This window comes from Myotis myotis, unplaced genomic scaffold, assembly GCF_014108235.1.
Source record: "Myotis myotis isolate mMyoMyo1 unplaced genomic scaffold, mMyoMyo1.p scaffold_m19_p_46, whole genome shotgun sequence".
Taxonomy (NCBI): Eukaryota; Metazoa; Chordata; class Mammalia; order Chiroptera; family Vespertilionidae; genus Myotis; species Myotis myotis.
In genome coordinates this window covers 453507-468351 of record NW_023416353.1, presented here as the reverse complement: position 1 = coordinate 468351, position 14845 = coordinate 453507, and the positions used below count along the sequence as shown (strand labels likewise).

Genomic DNA, 14845 nt, shown 5'->3' with positions numbered 1-14845 from the left:
AGCTCGATGCTCCCAGCTGCAGGAGTGCACAGACAGACGGTACCTAGTTCTGACATCAGGTTGCTCACTCTCTAGTAAGCGGATAATAGAGAAAAGTGAATAACTGTCATACCGAAAAAAACCCCAAACATTAAAAGACACAGTAACTTAAAGTTGTACAAACAAAGCTAATATAAATACCCAAATGGAAAAATCAGGAAAGTTATATAAACATACACACTTTTATCAGACGCAATTTATGCACCTTCCAGATTTGTTTGGCCCCAGGGATTAGCTATCCTGCCATTGTCATTTCAACTCCTAGTACTGCTGGCCGTCCCCGCCTCCTCCAGGGTGTGGGCCAGGCTTTGGGACAATTTCCATAACATGTTCTGATCAAGAAACCTTGGCAGCTCCAGTGCTCGAGTCCTGTCTGGCTGACCCGCAAAGGCTGTGGTGTCTGCCTCCCTTCTGTTCACGGTTGCCTGGAGGATCTGGTAACAAGACTCTGAAGTGCAAGAGAGTTCATCCTATGGAGTCAATTTGACTGACAAGAGTCAGCAAAAAAGCAGAAGCAGGCTGGTAACGAGCCCTCCCTTCCTCTCCTGAATGGACTGTTTCTTGAAATACTCTCTCCTAGAAGCACTTCTTTGCAAATGAGCAACTGTACTATGGCCAGGTCACCACCTTTTTGTTTTGTTTGCTAATCCTCACCCAAGAATATTTTTCCATTGATTTTTAGAGAGAGTGGAAAAGAGGAGAAGAGATAGAGAGAGGAACATCGATGTGAGAGAAACAAATCGATTGGTTGTCTCCCTCATGTGCCCCAACTAGGGCCGGGGATTGAACCTGCAACCGTTACATGCCCTTGACTGGAATTGAACCCGGGACCCTTCAGTCTGTGGGCTGACACTCTATCCACTGAGCCAAACAAACTAGGACTAGGTCTCACCTCATACCCACTCTCATCCCTTCCCTGATGTACCTTCCCAGCTCCTTCACTCTTATTACCCTGAGATTGCACGTCCCAATAATGTCTTCACACGTGAGGTCTGCTGCAGACTCTGTGTAGGGAATCTGGGCAAAGATTCGGGGCGAGGCTTTCCAAGCAGAGCACAGAGAGATGAAGGCAGGTGTGCTGAGGCCTAACATCAGTGGTTGACACGTTTCTCAGGTCCATCTCTCCACTCTGAGCATGTCCTGACTTTTCCACACCAGGTACTGCTCCTGCTGAGCCCTCTGCAGGACGCACCCTCTCTCTGCCCACATCCACAAGTTGCAATAGCGCGAAGTATTGGAGTAGAATTTTAAAAAAACCACAAAAAACAGAAGTCATAAAAAAGATGTTCTGCTCAAAAACTACAATGTCCTTGAACCCAAAAGCAAACTCTCCCTGCTCTGTGCAGCCCAAACTATTTTTTGTTTGTTTGATTTTTTGTTTTTTTTTAAATCCTCACTGGAAGATATTTGTCCATTGGTTTTTTTAGAGAGAGGGAAATACAGAGAGACATATCAATGTGAGAGAAACATATCGATTGGTTGCCTCCTGCACACCCCCACCCAGGGCCCAGGTTGGGGAGGAGCTTGCAACTGAGGTATGTGCCCTTGACCAGAATCAAACCTGGGATCCTATGGTCCCCAGGCCAACGCTCTATCCACTGAGCCAAACTGGCTAGGGACAAACTATTTGTTTTTAAGTCACTTTATAAACATTTTTTAAAAATATGTTTTTGTTGATTTTAGAGAGAAAAGAAGGGAGAAGGAGAGAGAGAGAGAGACATCTATGAGAGAGAAATCAACATTGATTGGCAGCTTCTTGCATATCGAACCTGAAACCCGGGCATGTGTCCTGACTGGGAATCAAACCAGTGACCTCTTGGTTCATGGATTGACACTCAACCACTGAGCAACACCAGCCAGGCCACTTTTATAACATTTATCATATATTGTCTTGTATCATAATGAGTCTTTGGTATTACTGCATCTATGAGATAAAAAGCTCATGAGGGCTGGAGTATTACTTAGCTTTGTATCTTTTACAAAGCTTATCATGGAGTACTGCCTGCAGTAGGCACTCAGCAAATATCAGTTGAATCTATTTAGAAACCTATCTGTAAGGTTAAGTTAATGCTATAGATATGTTCCTTAAATTATTAATTTTTAAAAATTCTTTTATGAAACTCACCACCTAGTGCAAAATGTTCTGATTTGCTCAATATAAGGCCACACTCACGTGACTCTGATCTTGACATGACTTTCCAGCACCTGGGAGTAGGGAGTGATTCTCAGAGCTTCCTGAGGTCAAGGGCATTAGAATTCAACTCTACAGCATGGACCTCCACCACAGGATAAACAGTGAGAGAGGACTCTTTTCATTCAATTAATGAATGAATACCTTTGAGTAGTTACGTTGTGCCAAGCACTGTGGTGATCAAATAAATGCTTTTAAAAGCATAAGTTATGTCTTGACAAAACCTATATTTGTCCATACCAACATTTAAAGCCCATTAATTTCTTCCCCCTGGTTTCTATTTAGAAAGTTAGTTTCTACATTTCACAATGTCTAGTTCATTTCAAGAAATTTTTGGAGTCGTTAAAGCAGGTGAGTAAAAGAAGAAATCAGAAACAGACATGAAAAATTATTACGGTAAGTATTAGTAATGGCTATTCTTAGTTGACTGAGGAGACTCCATAAAAAGATAGAAGCTTGGTAGTGCTCATACACAAGATGCTTTCATTTTCTTAAATATTTGACTCTAGGAAGTCTTTTGAGCCACTCACTAAGTAACAAGACTGGGCAGACTTCTATTTTTTTCTCTATTGACATCTTCCAAGGAAAATGCTGCATGATATGATTTTCAAGGCTAATTTGCCTTTTTGTGTTAAGCAGTGTCCCTGGCTACAAATTAGCCTCCCTGAGCTAGAGAGGCTCCTTCAAAATTCCTAACAGGCAGGCTGGTGGAGAGATGGGAGGGAAGGGATGGGAGGGAGAAAGGGCGGGAGGAAGGGAGGGAGAGAGGTAGAGGGTGTCTGTCTTCTGCGTGCATGTGGTGCAGGCAGGGAGATCTGAACGCTAACAGAACAGGCAGTGTAATTACATGTTCCTTGGAAGTATATTAGCCCCACCGGGAACTAAGCTTGCCAGTCCACTTGGGGAAGAAAAGTAGATTTGGGGGATGGTGAAAGGGGTCAGTTCATAACTGACTTCCCACTCAGTTATAATGAGGGCATTTGCTGATCTCCAGTGACCGCCTGGTGCTGTGGTCAGACTCGTCTCCCTGACTCCCAGATACTTGATTTTGCAAAAGGGACACACCTTTCTGCAGGAGAGAAGACTGACCAGATTGCAAGCGGTAGGTTGTGACATTCAGCATGTTTATGCAGCAGAATTGCTTAGAGATGCAGAGGGGGGGGCGGGGGGGCGCTGAATGATTTATCTGCAGTGGAGAATGTTTTATTTTAATTGTCAGTTAACAGAAGAGTTGCTGCGTAGGCTAAGATATCAGTTAAATATTCTGTGTTCCAGGATTTTATGTTTGTGTTTGATGTGGTTTCTGTGCTTGTGCAGCTTAGCTCAGCGAGGCAGGGCTCACCTTTAAATAACCTGCAGCTTTCCTCCTCTTTTTTCCTTCCTAAGCCCAGTTCCCACCCCTTCTTCCCAACATCCCCCTGACCTCCCCCACCCCATGTGAAACGTGGCCTGTCTTCATCTGGAGCCTTTTGCGCACTGAGTCTGGATTTGTGGCTGGTCTTTGGCAGGTATTTGTGGATGCTTTGCAGTCACCCAGGGCCCAGGCGTACTGACTGTGCAGAAGTGTTTGTGCATGGGAATCGGAGACCATGGCCGTGCAGCTGGTGCCAGACTCCGCGCTCAGCCTGCTGATGGTGAGTGCTCCCGGAGGAGGTGGGGCCCAGGGGCGCCCAGCTCCAGCCTCTGCCGCATCGCATCGCACCCCTGTGGGGTCTGCTGCTGCAGCCAGAGCTGCAGACATGTTAACAGTCGCTCTGCTTTATCCTGCGGGCTCTTTTGAAATGATTTCTTGGGCAAAGAGCAACAGCCATGACAAAGCACTTCCAGGGAAAAGGAGCATTAGATTTGCCATTTTAGAAACTTGTTGCTTAATGCTATTTTGAGAGATGTGCTTGCAAACAGGTGCTAAGAGCCCCTGGAAATAGATTCCCAGCAATGCCTCTCCCTGGCTCTCAGCATCCTTCCACCCCCCGCCCCCCCCCCCCCCCAAGCCTTTTGCTTCTAAATTGAGGTAATCGTGTTTGTTTGGTGTGTGTTTTTATATCTTCTCATGGCAACTGTGGAATATTTTGCCCACAGGGCAATTGAATAGGATCTCCTTTCAAGGTGCCCACGTATCTGCTCAGATTTCTCTGTAGAAGCAGCCGAGGTGGTTCCTGTGACCTTTTGTGACACTGGAGTTTGAGGAAGCTTATCTCCCAACTACAACTGCTGGGAGACACTATCAGGCCTTGTCCAGGCATTTGTCCGTGCGTGGACCACTGACCTACTTTAAGCCACTCCTCGAGTTCCATCACCTTAGGAAACAAGGACATTTAAGCAAACAAGGACAGTGGCATCGCCTTGTTTTAAGCTGATTGATGTCTGCTTGACACTAGGTTCAGAGTTTGCTTTTGCATCATGTTGCTCCTCCCTGTCCTCAGGAGCAGCCCATCTGCCAGGGGAATGCCTGCGGAAGCGGCCCCTGTCAGCTGGGTGTGGGAATGTTCTAACAGTTACACAGGAGCTTTTATGAACAAAGCATAAGTGCTTCTGCTGTATATTGATCAGTGTTTTCTGACTGAGGAGAAATGCGGCTTTGCATGGTCTCATGAGTTTATTAAGGCCACTTGGAAGAGAAACGAATGGGGAGCAACCTCCCCCGTGGCCAGCCTGGTCAAGTTAAGAGAAACAGCTATCTTGGTTCTTTATTACCCCAAATGCCATTTAGGCCACAGAGGCTGTTGAAGTGCCTGAGATCTCATGGGCCTCTGCTGACTTCCGATTTCACTGGGGGAGAAGGAATGGAAATTTTCTGGAGAAATTACCCTTTACTCATCTTTCTTCCCTCATGAATTCTATTGTCTTACGCTATTTTATCCTCATTGTCTATCTGTGGTCACACAAGTGGATGCAAAGGCCCTGATGAGTATTTGTGCGTGTGGCAGGCACTGAAGTGCCATAACCAAGGGGACCAGGAGACCCTCAGGGAACTGGGAGTCTGAGTTAAATGCAGAAAATACAAGTGCATGTGCTCACATGTAGGTATGCACATGCATATTATATAATATTGTTAAATAGAAACACATCTTGCATATGTTAACATAGAGAAGAAATGTGTTCTTAAAAAATAGCTCCAGGGAGAGCTGGGCCTGCTGCCTCCAGGTTTCTGCTCTGAATCACCTGAAGCTTCCATGCTCTGAGCACTCAAATAAGAGTCTGTTTGACTTGGGCCCTAAGGCTAAATCCTCAGCATCCAGACAGAATGCAGCTCAGCACCCTGGCCCAGCTCCTGCCACACACACACTCCTGTTCTCTTGTGCTCGGGCTTCCCAAATATTGTGGTTGCTGACCTGGAGGTCTCTCAGCTCAGACTTTATCTTCCATTGTCAGCAGCCTCTGCCTTCAGATCTCTCCCTAGAGCTCACCTCCTGCCCGGATTAAAGGATTGTGTGCAAGTCTCTCCCGGAAGCTGGGGAAATAGCTTTGACACTGAGATGGACATCAGATTACAGAACCCTGGAGTGCCGTGTGTAATTGGAGTCAATACATGTTTTCTGGTTCACGACTGGTTTAGGGGGATTTTCCCCTATGGATTTCACTGATTTTTTTCATTTTAAGGGTAAACCCCAAAGTAATTGCTTCCCTGACCTATTGCATGATGAGTCTCAAAATTTATAGGCAAGTAGAGGAGGAAAGGGCGAAGGAAAAAGGGTTATTTAGCAGAGCTGCTTTGGCTGTGAGTTCAGGAAGGAAGCTGTAAATGTTATTACTTATTAGCTAATCAATCAGCCAATCAGATCTCAGTACTTAGAGTGCCCGCTGACTGAGAAAGCAGCCTGGTGCAAGAGCAAGAGCAGGAGCAGCATGTAAACACCCCGTCTGGGCTGAGGGCGCTATCAAGTGGCCTCATTGCAGTTTAGATTCTGTGCCTTGGAGTTGCTGGGCTGTGGGGAGCCAGGGGGGAGCTCTTGGCCATGCCCCTTGCTTTGGGATAAAGAGGCAGCTGGAAGTTATATTCAGTGTATCTCTAATGAATCAAGGCAGAATGTGTTTGCTTGGTTATGGAAGGGGCAACGGAGCCTGGAGGTGGAGACCCTGTGATTTCTTCCCAGTTTTGACGCTCACTGTGTGATCCTGGGCACATTGCTTCCTCTCTTTGTGCCTTAATTATGTCATTTGCTAATTGAGGTGTGGTCCTCATCTCTAGGGTCCCTTTCAGCTCTGTTAAACACCATGTAAGGCCACTAGGAATGCTGTCTAGAACAGAATTCCTGGTAGGCAACTCTGACACTTGATTCGGCATTGTGTCTTATTGGCACCCTAGCAGGTGAACGGTATTGCTTTTAGATGGTGGAATTTGTCCCCATCCATGTGGCTTTAACGCCAGGGCAAGTATGTTTAAGATTATCTGTTGGAACGGGTGATCCTTAGGGTTCGCTCACACTCCTCGTCAGGAGTCCTACCCCACGGGATCCTGATTTACTCTGTTTGACAAGAGCAGGTGACCTTTGAGAAGTACCTAAGGCGCCTTTCCAAGTGTGCAGGGTTTGGGCACCTGAGGGGGCGCCTGGGTTGTGAGCATGTGCCGACTGTCGTGAGGTCGGAGGATTTCTCTGACTCTGTCAATGCAGAGTTAGTGTGGGGGGCGATGAGTGTCCAAGCAAGATGGAGCCCCTCAGATGAGGAAAGGTGGAGTCGTAGAGAGGATGGGTGCTGGTCATGGAGACAGCCTCACAGGCATGGGAAGCCCATGTGCACAGAAACCTTGGGAAGAACAAGAAAAGATACTACTGTTCACCGCACTGATGGGAGCCTTCAGTCTGATGTGGCTGATTGCAGAGCAGGAAGCTGCTGGCTATGTGTCATTTGCTGAAACTATGTGACTTTGAGGACTGCTGTAAGGGCTGGAACATAGGAGAGCCGGGGATTTCTTGATAATTTCATTAATTACAGGCTAGAGATGCATAGCCAAGGGTTATAGAGGTAGTATTATGACATTTTGGTTTTTAGACTCTGAAAGCTCAGACAGTTGGATTAAAATAGATTTTAATGTAAGGTAACTGGCTAGGTAATACTGCAAATTACACTTTTCTGTGAAGTATCTTTACATACATTATCTCATTTAAGCCCTTCAAGAACTATATTTAAGGGAGAAAAACCCCATTAATAATCAGAATTTGGGAACCTGTCAATGGTCACATAAATGAAATTGATGGCTCAAAGTCTCAAAATTGAGGTCCTCAGACTTTTAGCCAGTGATATCACATCAAAGCTCGAGAACTTGACTACCAGGATTTTCTAGCCCTGGGTCAGCCAAGAGGGCCTCTCCTCGGAGCCATTTTGCATTTTCCATGCTTCTAGGCAGGTAATCCTGTCTTAGTGTTTATCATTATTCTTTTCTATATTGAAATATAAAATTGAAAAGTGATACCACAGGTCTGGTTTCAAGAGATCTGATTTGACTCTAGCACTAAGAAATATATTTATACCCCTAAGAGACTTGCCGTGTTTTCAAGGTCCTATTCTTTTGGACTCTGTTTCTAAGAAATTGCCAAGGGTTATGTTTTATAATAGATAAATTAAATATGTAAAAACTCTAAATCATAAGTTAGAGAAATTAACGGGTGATTATTTTCACTGAATGAAGGGTGTGAATTAGATTATCATAAAGGTTTTTTTCCATTCCAAAAATTTGATTTTAGATTTCTGGTTTCCGTGTGTGTGTGTGTGTGTGTGTGTGTGTGTGTGTGTGTCTTTTTCCCCAAGTCATTGTTTAGTACTGTTGAAATTATCCACTGCCCTCACAGTCCCAAACTTCCTAGTGCTATGAAACTAATATAAAAAGTATGTGGAAATATAATCTATTCACTAAAAAATGCTGAAAGTAAGAATGCTTAGAAGTTTGTGTGTTTCTAGGAAATGTGTTCACTTTCCTCCTGACCATACTTTCTATTAAAATTTAAGTGGTGCATTGAAAGTTGCCAACTCCTTCTTAAATCATGCAAGAACCCATTTCCCATACTAGTCGGTGATGTTTTAATACTGCCTGATGGAAGACCTGTCTTTGGTACAGCTTTGATCACCCAATTCAATGAAGCCAAATATTGAAATTGATGTGGTTAACTTTTTAGTGTTAATGATGAAAAAATTAATTTTGTCATAAATCTTTAGCTAATACTATCAACAGAGAAGGTATATTTAAGTATTTTTTTTCCTTTTCACTGATACTTCCTATTTTAGTCCCTGAATTTAAAAAAATATAATATTTGCATAAATTTTGTTTTTAAAGGATTCTCTTGAATAGACTAGCTTTCCGATCTATTTTAAGTAGAGCCCAATCGATAATTGGCTGTCCTATAGCTTTGTCCCTTTCATTTTGTTTTATATAGGTTCTTTTTTCCTCAGACATTTTCCTTATTGGGACATTTTTATTGGACAGTTAAAAAATATTTACTAACTATCTACCCTGTAAAAAAGGAATGCAAGCCTATCACTGGCTTTAGTGAACCAACAATCTAATTGGAGAGAACAGATAGAGACCTGTGGAGGTTATAATAAAAGGAATTCACAGGACAATGTCAGAGAATCTTGTAGGAACTGTAATAAGACAACGTGTAACCCATCACCACATGAGCCCTGGCTCCTCTGAGTTCAAAAGCCCTGTGGTGTACTACTTGTCAGCATGGAGGGACTAGTTCTTTGTGCTTAAAGTAACAGATTGAGGAATGGATGAATTAAAAGTGCAGATTTGAAGTGTGGAGAATGATTGAATTATAAAAGGATCTGGATTATGTTTGGGAGGTAGAAAGTTATCTCAGAGGGAAGAGGGAAGGGTGGGTAGGAAGAGATTAACCAAAGAATTTATATGCATAACTCATGGACACAGACAATTGTGCAGTAAGCCTGGGGGAGGGAGGTGGGAGGAGGTGAGGGGTGGAGGTTGTCAATGGGGAAAAAAGGGGGAAGTCCATAATACTTTCAACAATAAAGATAAATTAAAAAAAGAAAAAAAAGAAAGAAAGTCATCTGGGCCCTAACTGGTTTGGCTCAGTGGATAGAGCATTGGCCTGGGGACTGAAGGGTCCCAGGTTCGATTCTGGTCAAGGGCATGTATCTGGGTTGCGGGCACATCCCCAGTGGGAGATGTGCAGGAGGCAGCTGATCGATGTTTCTCTCATCGATGTTTCTAACTTTCTGTCTCTCTCCCTTCCTCTCTGTAAAAAATCAATAAAATATATTAAAAAAAGAAAAGAAAAAAAAGAAAGTCGTTTGGTTTGGACAGAGTTCCTATAGGTGACAAAGAGCTAAACCATCAAAAGTCATGTTGGAGATGATACCAAGGTCCTAGTTCTATCATTATAACCTAAATTTTCTCTACGTTTGACCTCTGATGGGTGTCTATTCTGAATTTCTGATGAGGTCAAGGATTTCTCCAGATCCCTATTGGCAAAAAGCGTAGGAGATAATTGAGTTCTGTCTTAAGGAAACTTGCTCTTGAGTTGATAAAAACTCTCCTACTATTTTTCAAAGTGCTTGTGTACCTGTTGTCTCACAGATGTTCTCTACGAGCCAAGCAGGATGGTTACTATATCTTTCTTTTACATGGTGAAGCTCAGACCCAGAGATGTTAAATGGCTTGCCCAAGATGACTCAGCTAATTGGTGATGAAACTGAGCTACTACCCAGGTTTCCACGATGGTTAATGCATAAGTTTGAAAGTTGGAGACCTTTATGGAAATGTAGAGAATCATAATTATGTGGGAATAAGGGGTACAGCGTCTCTGGCACTGTGCACAGAGTGGGGCCATGGGGCTCAGGACAAGGCCCCTGAATGTTCAGGTCTGTGGGTGTGACTGGTTCTTATCATTGGTTTTTTCTTGTTTCTTTAAAATAGGATAATTATCAAAAAATCTCTGGGAAATGTCATGTTATGGTTTATCTAATTTGGTAGCTAAAATCCTCCTTAAACTCAATTATCTACCTTCTAAGGTATACTTTCCTAATGGGCATATCTGAAATCTTGATGTTAAAATTTTTGTAGTTAACGTTTATTGTGTATATTTGTTTCAGAGGGTGAAGTTTTAAATCAATGACACTCAAACCACCTCTCTCTGATATATATATATATATATAAATTATTTATTTAATTTTATATCTAATCTATTTCTCTGGTTGTAAGTGACAGAGACCTACTCAAACTAGCAAAGAGGGAAATGCATCAGCAACCGGAAAATCCAAGAAATGAAATAGGTCCAGGAAAAGCAGGACCAAGGACTTTAGGGACAAAGTCGGGACCCTGTTTCTCTGCTTCTCCCATGTCTTGATTCTACTTTGCTCTGTGTTGACTTCAGACTCTGGAAGATTCTTCCCTCAGTAGCTCTGGGGTTACTTGTCCTTAGAGTGAGTTAGAGGGAAAACATCTGTGAACCCTAATTCATAGGTTCAGTTTCCCTCAAAATAAATATAAATTGAAAAGCCCAATTATATAAATCATTTATACTAGGTTGAACAAGTCTTATCATCTTTAAAGTGGGATAATAATAGCTACCAGATAAGAGTTGGCATACTTATTTAATGAGATGTGCATGTAAAACACTTACCACTGTTCCTGGACCAAAGTAAACACAGTATTAGCAATTAATTGTTTTATCTTAAAATAATATGAAACAACCATTCACCCAAACTCATCTCATTGGACCCTTGAATGATCCAGAGTTAGTTTAAAAGAAAAAGTTGCCCAGTTCTCTCTTTCTGCATCCCAGTATCTGGACAATCAGTGACCACCTTTGGACAACCAGCCAATAGTCTTAGAAAAACAGGTGCTCATAGTATTAGGCAAACACTTAAATTTTATTCCTGTCTTGAATAACTAACAAAATTTTCTTATCCTTCAAGGGGAAATGACTAAAATATGAGCTGCAATATGTTCTCTCTGGCAAATGCAAAATGCATGCCATCCAGTTCTGCTACACATAATTGGGTGGCTATTCATGTATCTCTGCTAAAAGATAATTGTACACTGCTTTGCAAAGTTTAGTAGTGGTTTGGAGAGTATATGTTACTGGTGCAGGTAGCAGTTTCTCATTGAATTCTCTGCCAAAATACGAAGTCTAATGAAACATATGATATTTAGCCTGGTTGTAATCAAGGTCTTGGAAACATGTTTAACTAAGACCATGTGATACATACCAAGTGAGGATACTAAATTCCAATGTCAAAGTAACATTGGCCTATGACTTATGTTGCATAGCAACAAATGCTCTTTATGACTCTGGATATTGAAATCTTAGTCTCTCTGTCTAGACCTGGAGAAGCAATTTCCTGAGCACAAGATCCAGTTTTCCTTCTCAAGCCAGTCATACATGCCCATGGTTTCAACTCTCGTGTGTATACTAATAACTCTCTAATTGTATCTGCACCTTGTCCCCAAGCTCCTGATGATGACCAATGCAAATGTTTATCAGACTTCTTCTCTGCCTTGTTCCATAGGCACCTCAGACCCAGTTCATCCCAAAAGGACTTATGGTCTTCTTAGTCTACGAATGTCTCACCTGCATTTGCGGTAGCACCATTTTCCCTGTCATCTGGGATTTACCTTTGACTCCTTCCTCTCCCTCATCCACCTTGTCCAGTTATCACCAGGTCCTGTTGTTTCTACTCCCTCCTTTTCTTTCTAATCTGGGTCCTTCTCCCTGTTCCCCTCCCTGAGCCTTAGTTCAAGCCTGTCATCTCTCACTAATGGGGTATCTACAATGCTGCTGAGCTGGTCTTCTGCTTTTACCCTCTTTCACTATGTCTGTCTATACATTTTCCAGAGTGATATTTATTGAGGGCCTACTTTCTCTTCCTAGAATCCTCTGATCATAACTGATTATACATGGAATAAAGCTCATGTGTCCACATTGACCACTTCATGCTCTGGTCTCTGCTTACCTGCCCAGCCTCATGTCCCACTATTCCCTCCTCCACCCCTGAATGTTTATACTCTAGCAGAGTTGAACAATTCCTCCCCCCACGCAAACACCCTGTGGTTCAAGCCTGTGCACTTTTGGATGTGCTCTTTCCACTGTCCGGACTGATGCTCTGTCCACCTTCCTCAGTTTCTCCTTTATTTCATTCATGTACATTTTCTATTATTTCATTTATTAATAACAGTGCTATATGATGTTTGACTTTTGTATTTGTTTCCTTAATAGAATATGACTGCATCAAAAGTATAGACTATTTGCCCAGCAGGTGTGACTCAATTGTTTGAGCATCATCCCGTGCACCAGGTGATTGCTGGTTCTATTCCCAGTAGGGGGCATGCAGGAGGCAGCCAATTGATGTTCCTCTCCATTGGATGTTTCTATCTTTCCTCTCCCTTCCTCGCCCTGAAATCAATAAAAACATTTTTTAAAAATATAGGGTTTTTTTTTTTAAAATTAAATCTTTATTGTTCAGATTGTTACAGTTGTTCCTCTTTTTTCCCCCATAGCTCCCCTCCACCCGGTTCCCCCCCCCCCCGCACCCCCTCATTTTCTTCATCCATAGGTGCATGATTTTTGTACATTCTCTTCCCGCATCCCCCACACCCCTTTCCCCCCCAAGAATAGTCAGTCCACTCCCTTTCTATGTCCCTGATTCTATTATAATCACCAGTTTATTCTGTTCATCAGATTATTTATTCACTTGATTTTTAGATTTACTTGTTGATAGATGTGTATTTGTTGTTCATAGTTTGTATCTTTACCTTTTTCTTCTTCTTCCTCTTCTTAAAGGATACCTTTCAGCATTTCATACAATACTGGTTTGGTGGTGATGAACTCCTTTAGCTTTTCCTTATCTGTGAAGCTCTTTATCTGACCTTCAATTCTGAATGACAGCTTTGCTGGGTAAAGTAATCTTGGTTGTAGGTTCTTGGCATTCATCACTTTGAATATTTCTTGCTACTCCCTTCTGGCCTGCATAGTTTTTGTTGAGAAATCAGCTGACAGTCGTATGGGTACTCCCTTGTAGGTAACTGACTGTTTTTCTCTTGCGGCTTTTAAGATTCTCTCTTTGTCTTTTGCTCTTGGCATTTTAATTATGATGTGTCTTGGTGTGGTCCTCTTTGGATTCCTTTTGTTTGGGGTTCTCTGCGCTTCCTGGGTTTGTAAGTCTATTTCTTTCACCATGTAGGGGAAGTTTTCTGTCATTATTTCTTCAAACTAGAGGCCCGGTGCACAGCTCCACTGTGTCCTCTCACAGTCTGGGACCCCTCGGGAGATAACGACCTGCTGGCTTAGGCCCGCTCCCAGGTGGCAGAGGGCAGGCCCAATCCCTAGGTGCCTGCCCCGCAGCTCCTGGTTGGGCTCAGAGCAGGGCCAACTGGGGAGTTGGGACGCCACCCCCTGTCATGCACAGAGCAGGGGGGATCAGGAGGTTGAGATGCCACCCTCAGTCATGCTCAGGGTAGGGCCAATTGAGGGGTTGGGGTGCCACCCCCTGTCACACTCAAGGCAGGGTCGATGGGGAGGTTGCGGTGCCACCCCCTGTCATGCACAGAGCAGGGCAGATCAGGGGGTTGTGGCACCACCCCTGTCACATACAGAGCCGGCCGATTAGGGGATTGGGGTACTGCCCCTTGTCACACACAAAGCAGGGCCCATCAGGGGGGTTGGGGCTCCATACACTGTCACCCACAGAGCAGGGCCGAACAGGGGGTTTGGGAGATTCCCCCCTGCCATGCACAGAGCAGGGCGGATCAGGAAGTTGTGATGCCACCCTAAGTCACGCTCAGGGTAGGGCCGATTGGGGGGTTGGGGCATCACCCCCTGTCACACTCAAGGCAGGGCCTATGGGGAGGTTGTGGCTCCACCCTGTCACACAAATAGCAGGGCCGATCAGGGGGTTGGGGAGCTACCCCCTATCAGTCACAGAGCAGGGCCGATCAGGGGTTGGGGTGCCTTCCCCTGTAACGAACAGAGCAGGGCGGATAGGGAGGTTGTGATCCCACCCTCTGTCACACACAGAGCCACAGGGCGATCAAGGGGTTTGGTCGCTGCCCCCTGTCATGCTGCTCCAGGGGCCAGGAGGCCTTGTGGCTCTGCTGATCCCGGTGCTGGGAGGCCTCGCGGCTCCACTTGACACAGGGGCAGTGAGGCCTTGCAGCTCCACTGATCCCGGTGCAGGGAGGCTCCACTTGACACAGGGGCAGTGAGGCCTCGCTGCTCAGCTGATCCCATTGCTGGGAAGCCTCCCGGCTCCGCTAATCCCGGGATCGGGAGGTCTCGTGGCTCTGCTGATCCCAGGCTGGAAAGCCTTGCGGCTCCACTGATCCCGGTGCTGGGAGGCCTCGCGGCTCTGCTGATCCTGGTGCTGGGAGGCCTCGCTACTTCTCTGATCCTGGTGCCAGGAGGCCTCGTGGCTCCGCTGATCCTGGGTTCAGGAGGCCTTGTGGATCCGCTGATCCTGGTGCTGGGAGGCATATTACCCTTTTAATATATAGGATAGAGGCCTGGTGCATGGGTGGGGGCCGGCTGGTTTGCCCTGAAGGGTGTCCCGGATCAGGGTGGGGGTCCCGCTTGGGTGCCTGGCCAGCCTGGATGAGGGGATAATGGCTGTTTGCAGCTAGTCACTTCCCCTTCAGGGTGGGGGTCCCCACTGGGGTGC

The 14845-nt window shown here is 44.7% G+C and overlaps 1 protein-coding gene across 1 annotated transcript in view; it reads left to right on the top strand.

Annotated features, from left to right (window-relative positions):
• Nucleotides 1–3774: 3774 nt before the first annotated feature.
• Nucleotides 3775–14845, top strand: part of FRMD4A (FERM domain containing 4A) — a gene marked incomplete at its 3' end in the record, with an annotated part of 458181 nt that continues 447110 nt past the window's right edge. The window contains exon 1 of the mRNA XM_036307306.1: nucleotides 3775–3864. Within this exon, the coding sequence (XP_036163199.1) occupies nucleotides 3820–3864 (45 nt within the window). The remainder of the gene's footprint in view (nucleotides 3865–14845) is intronic.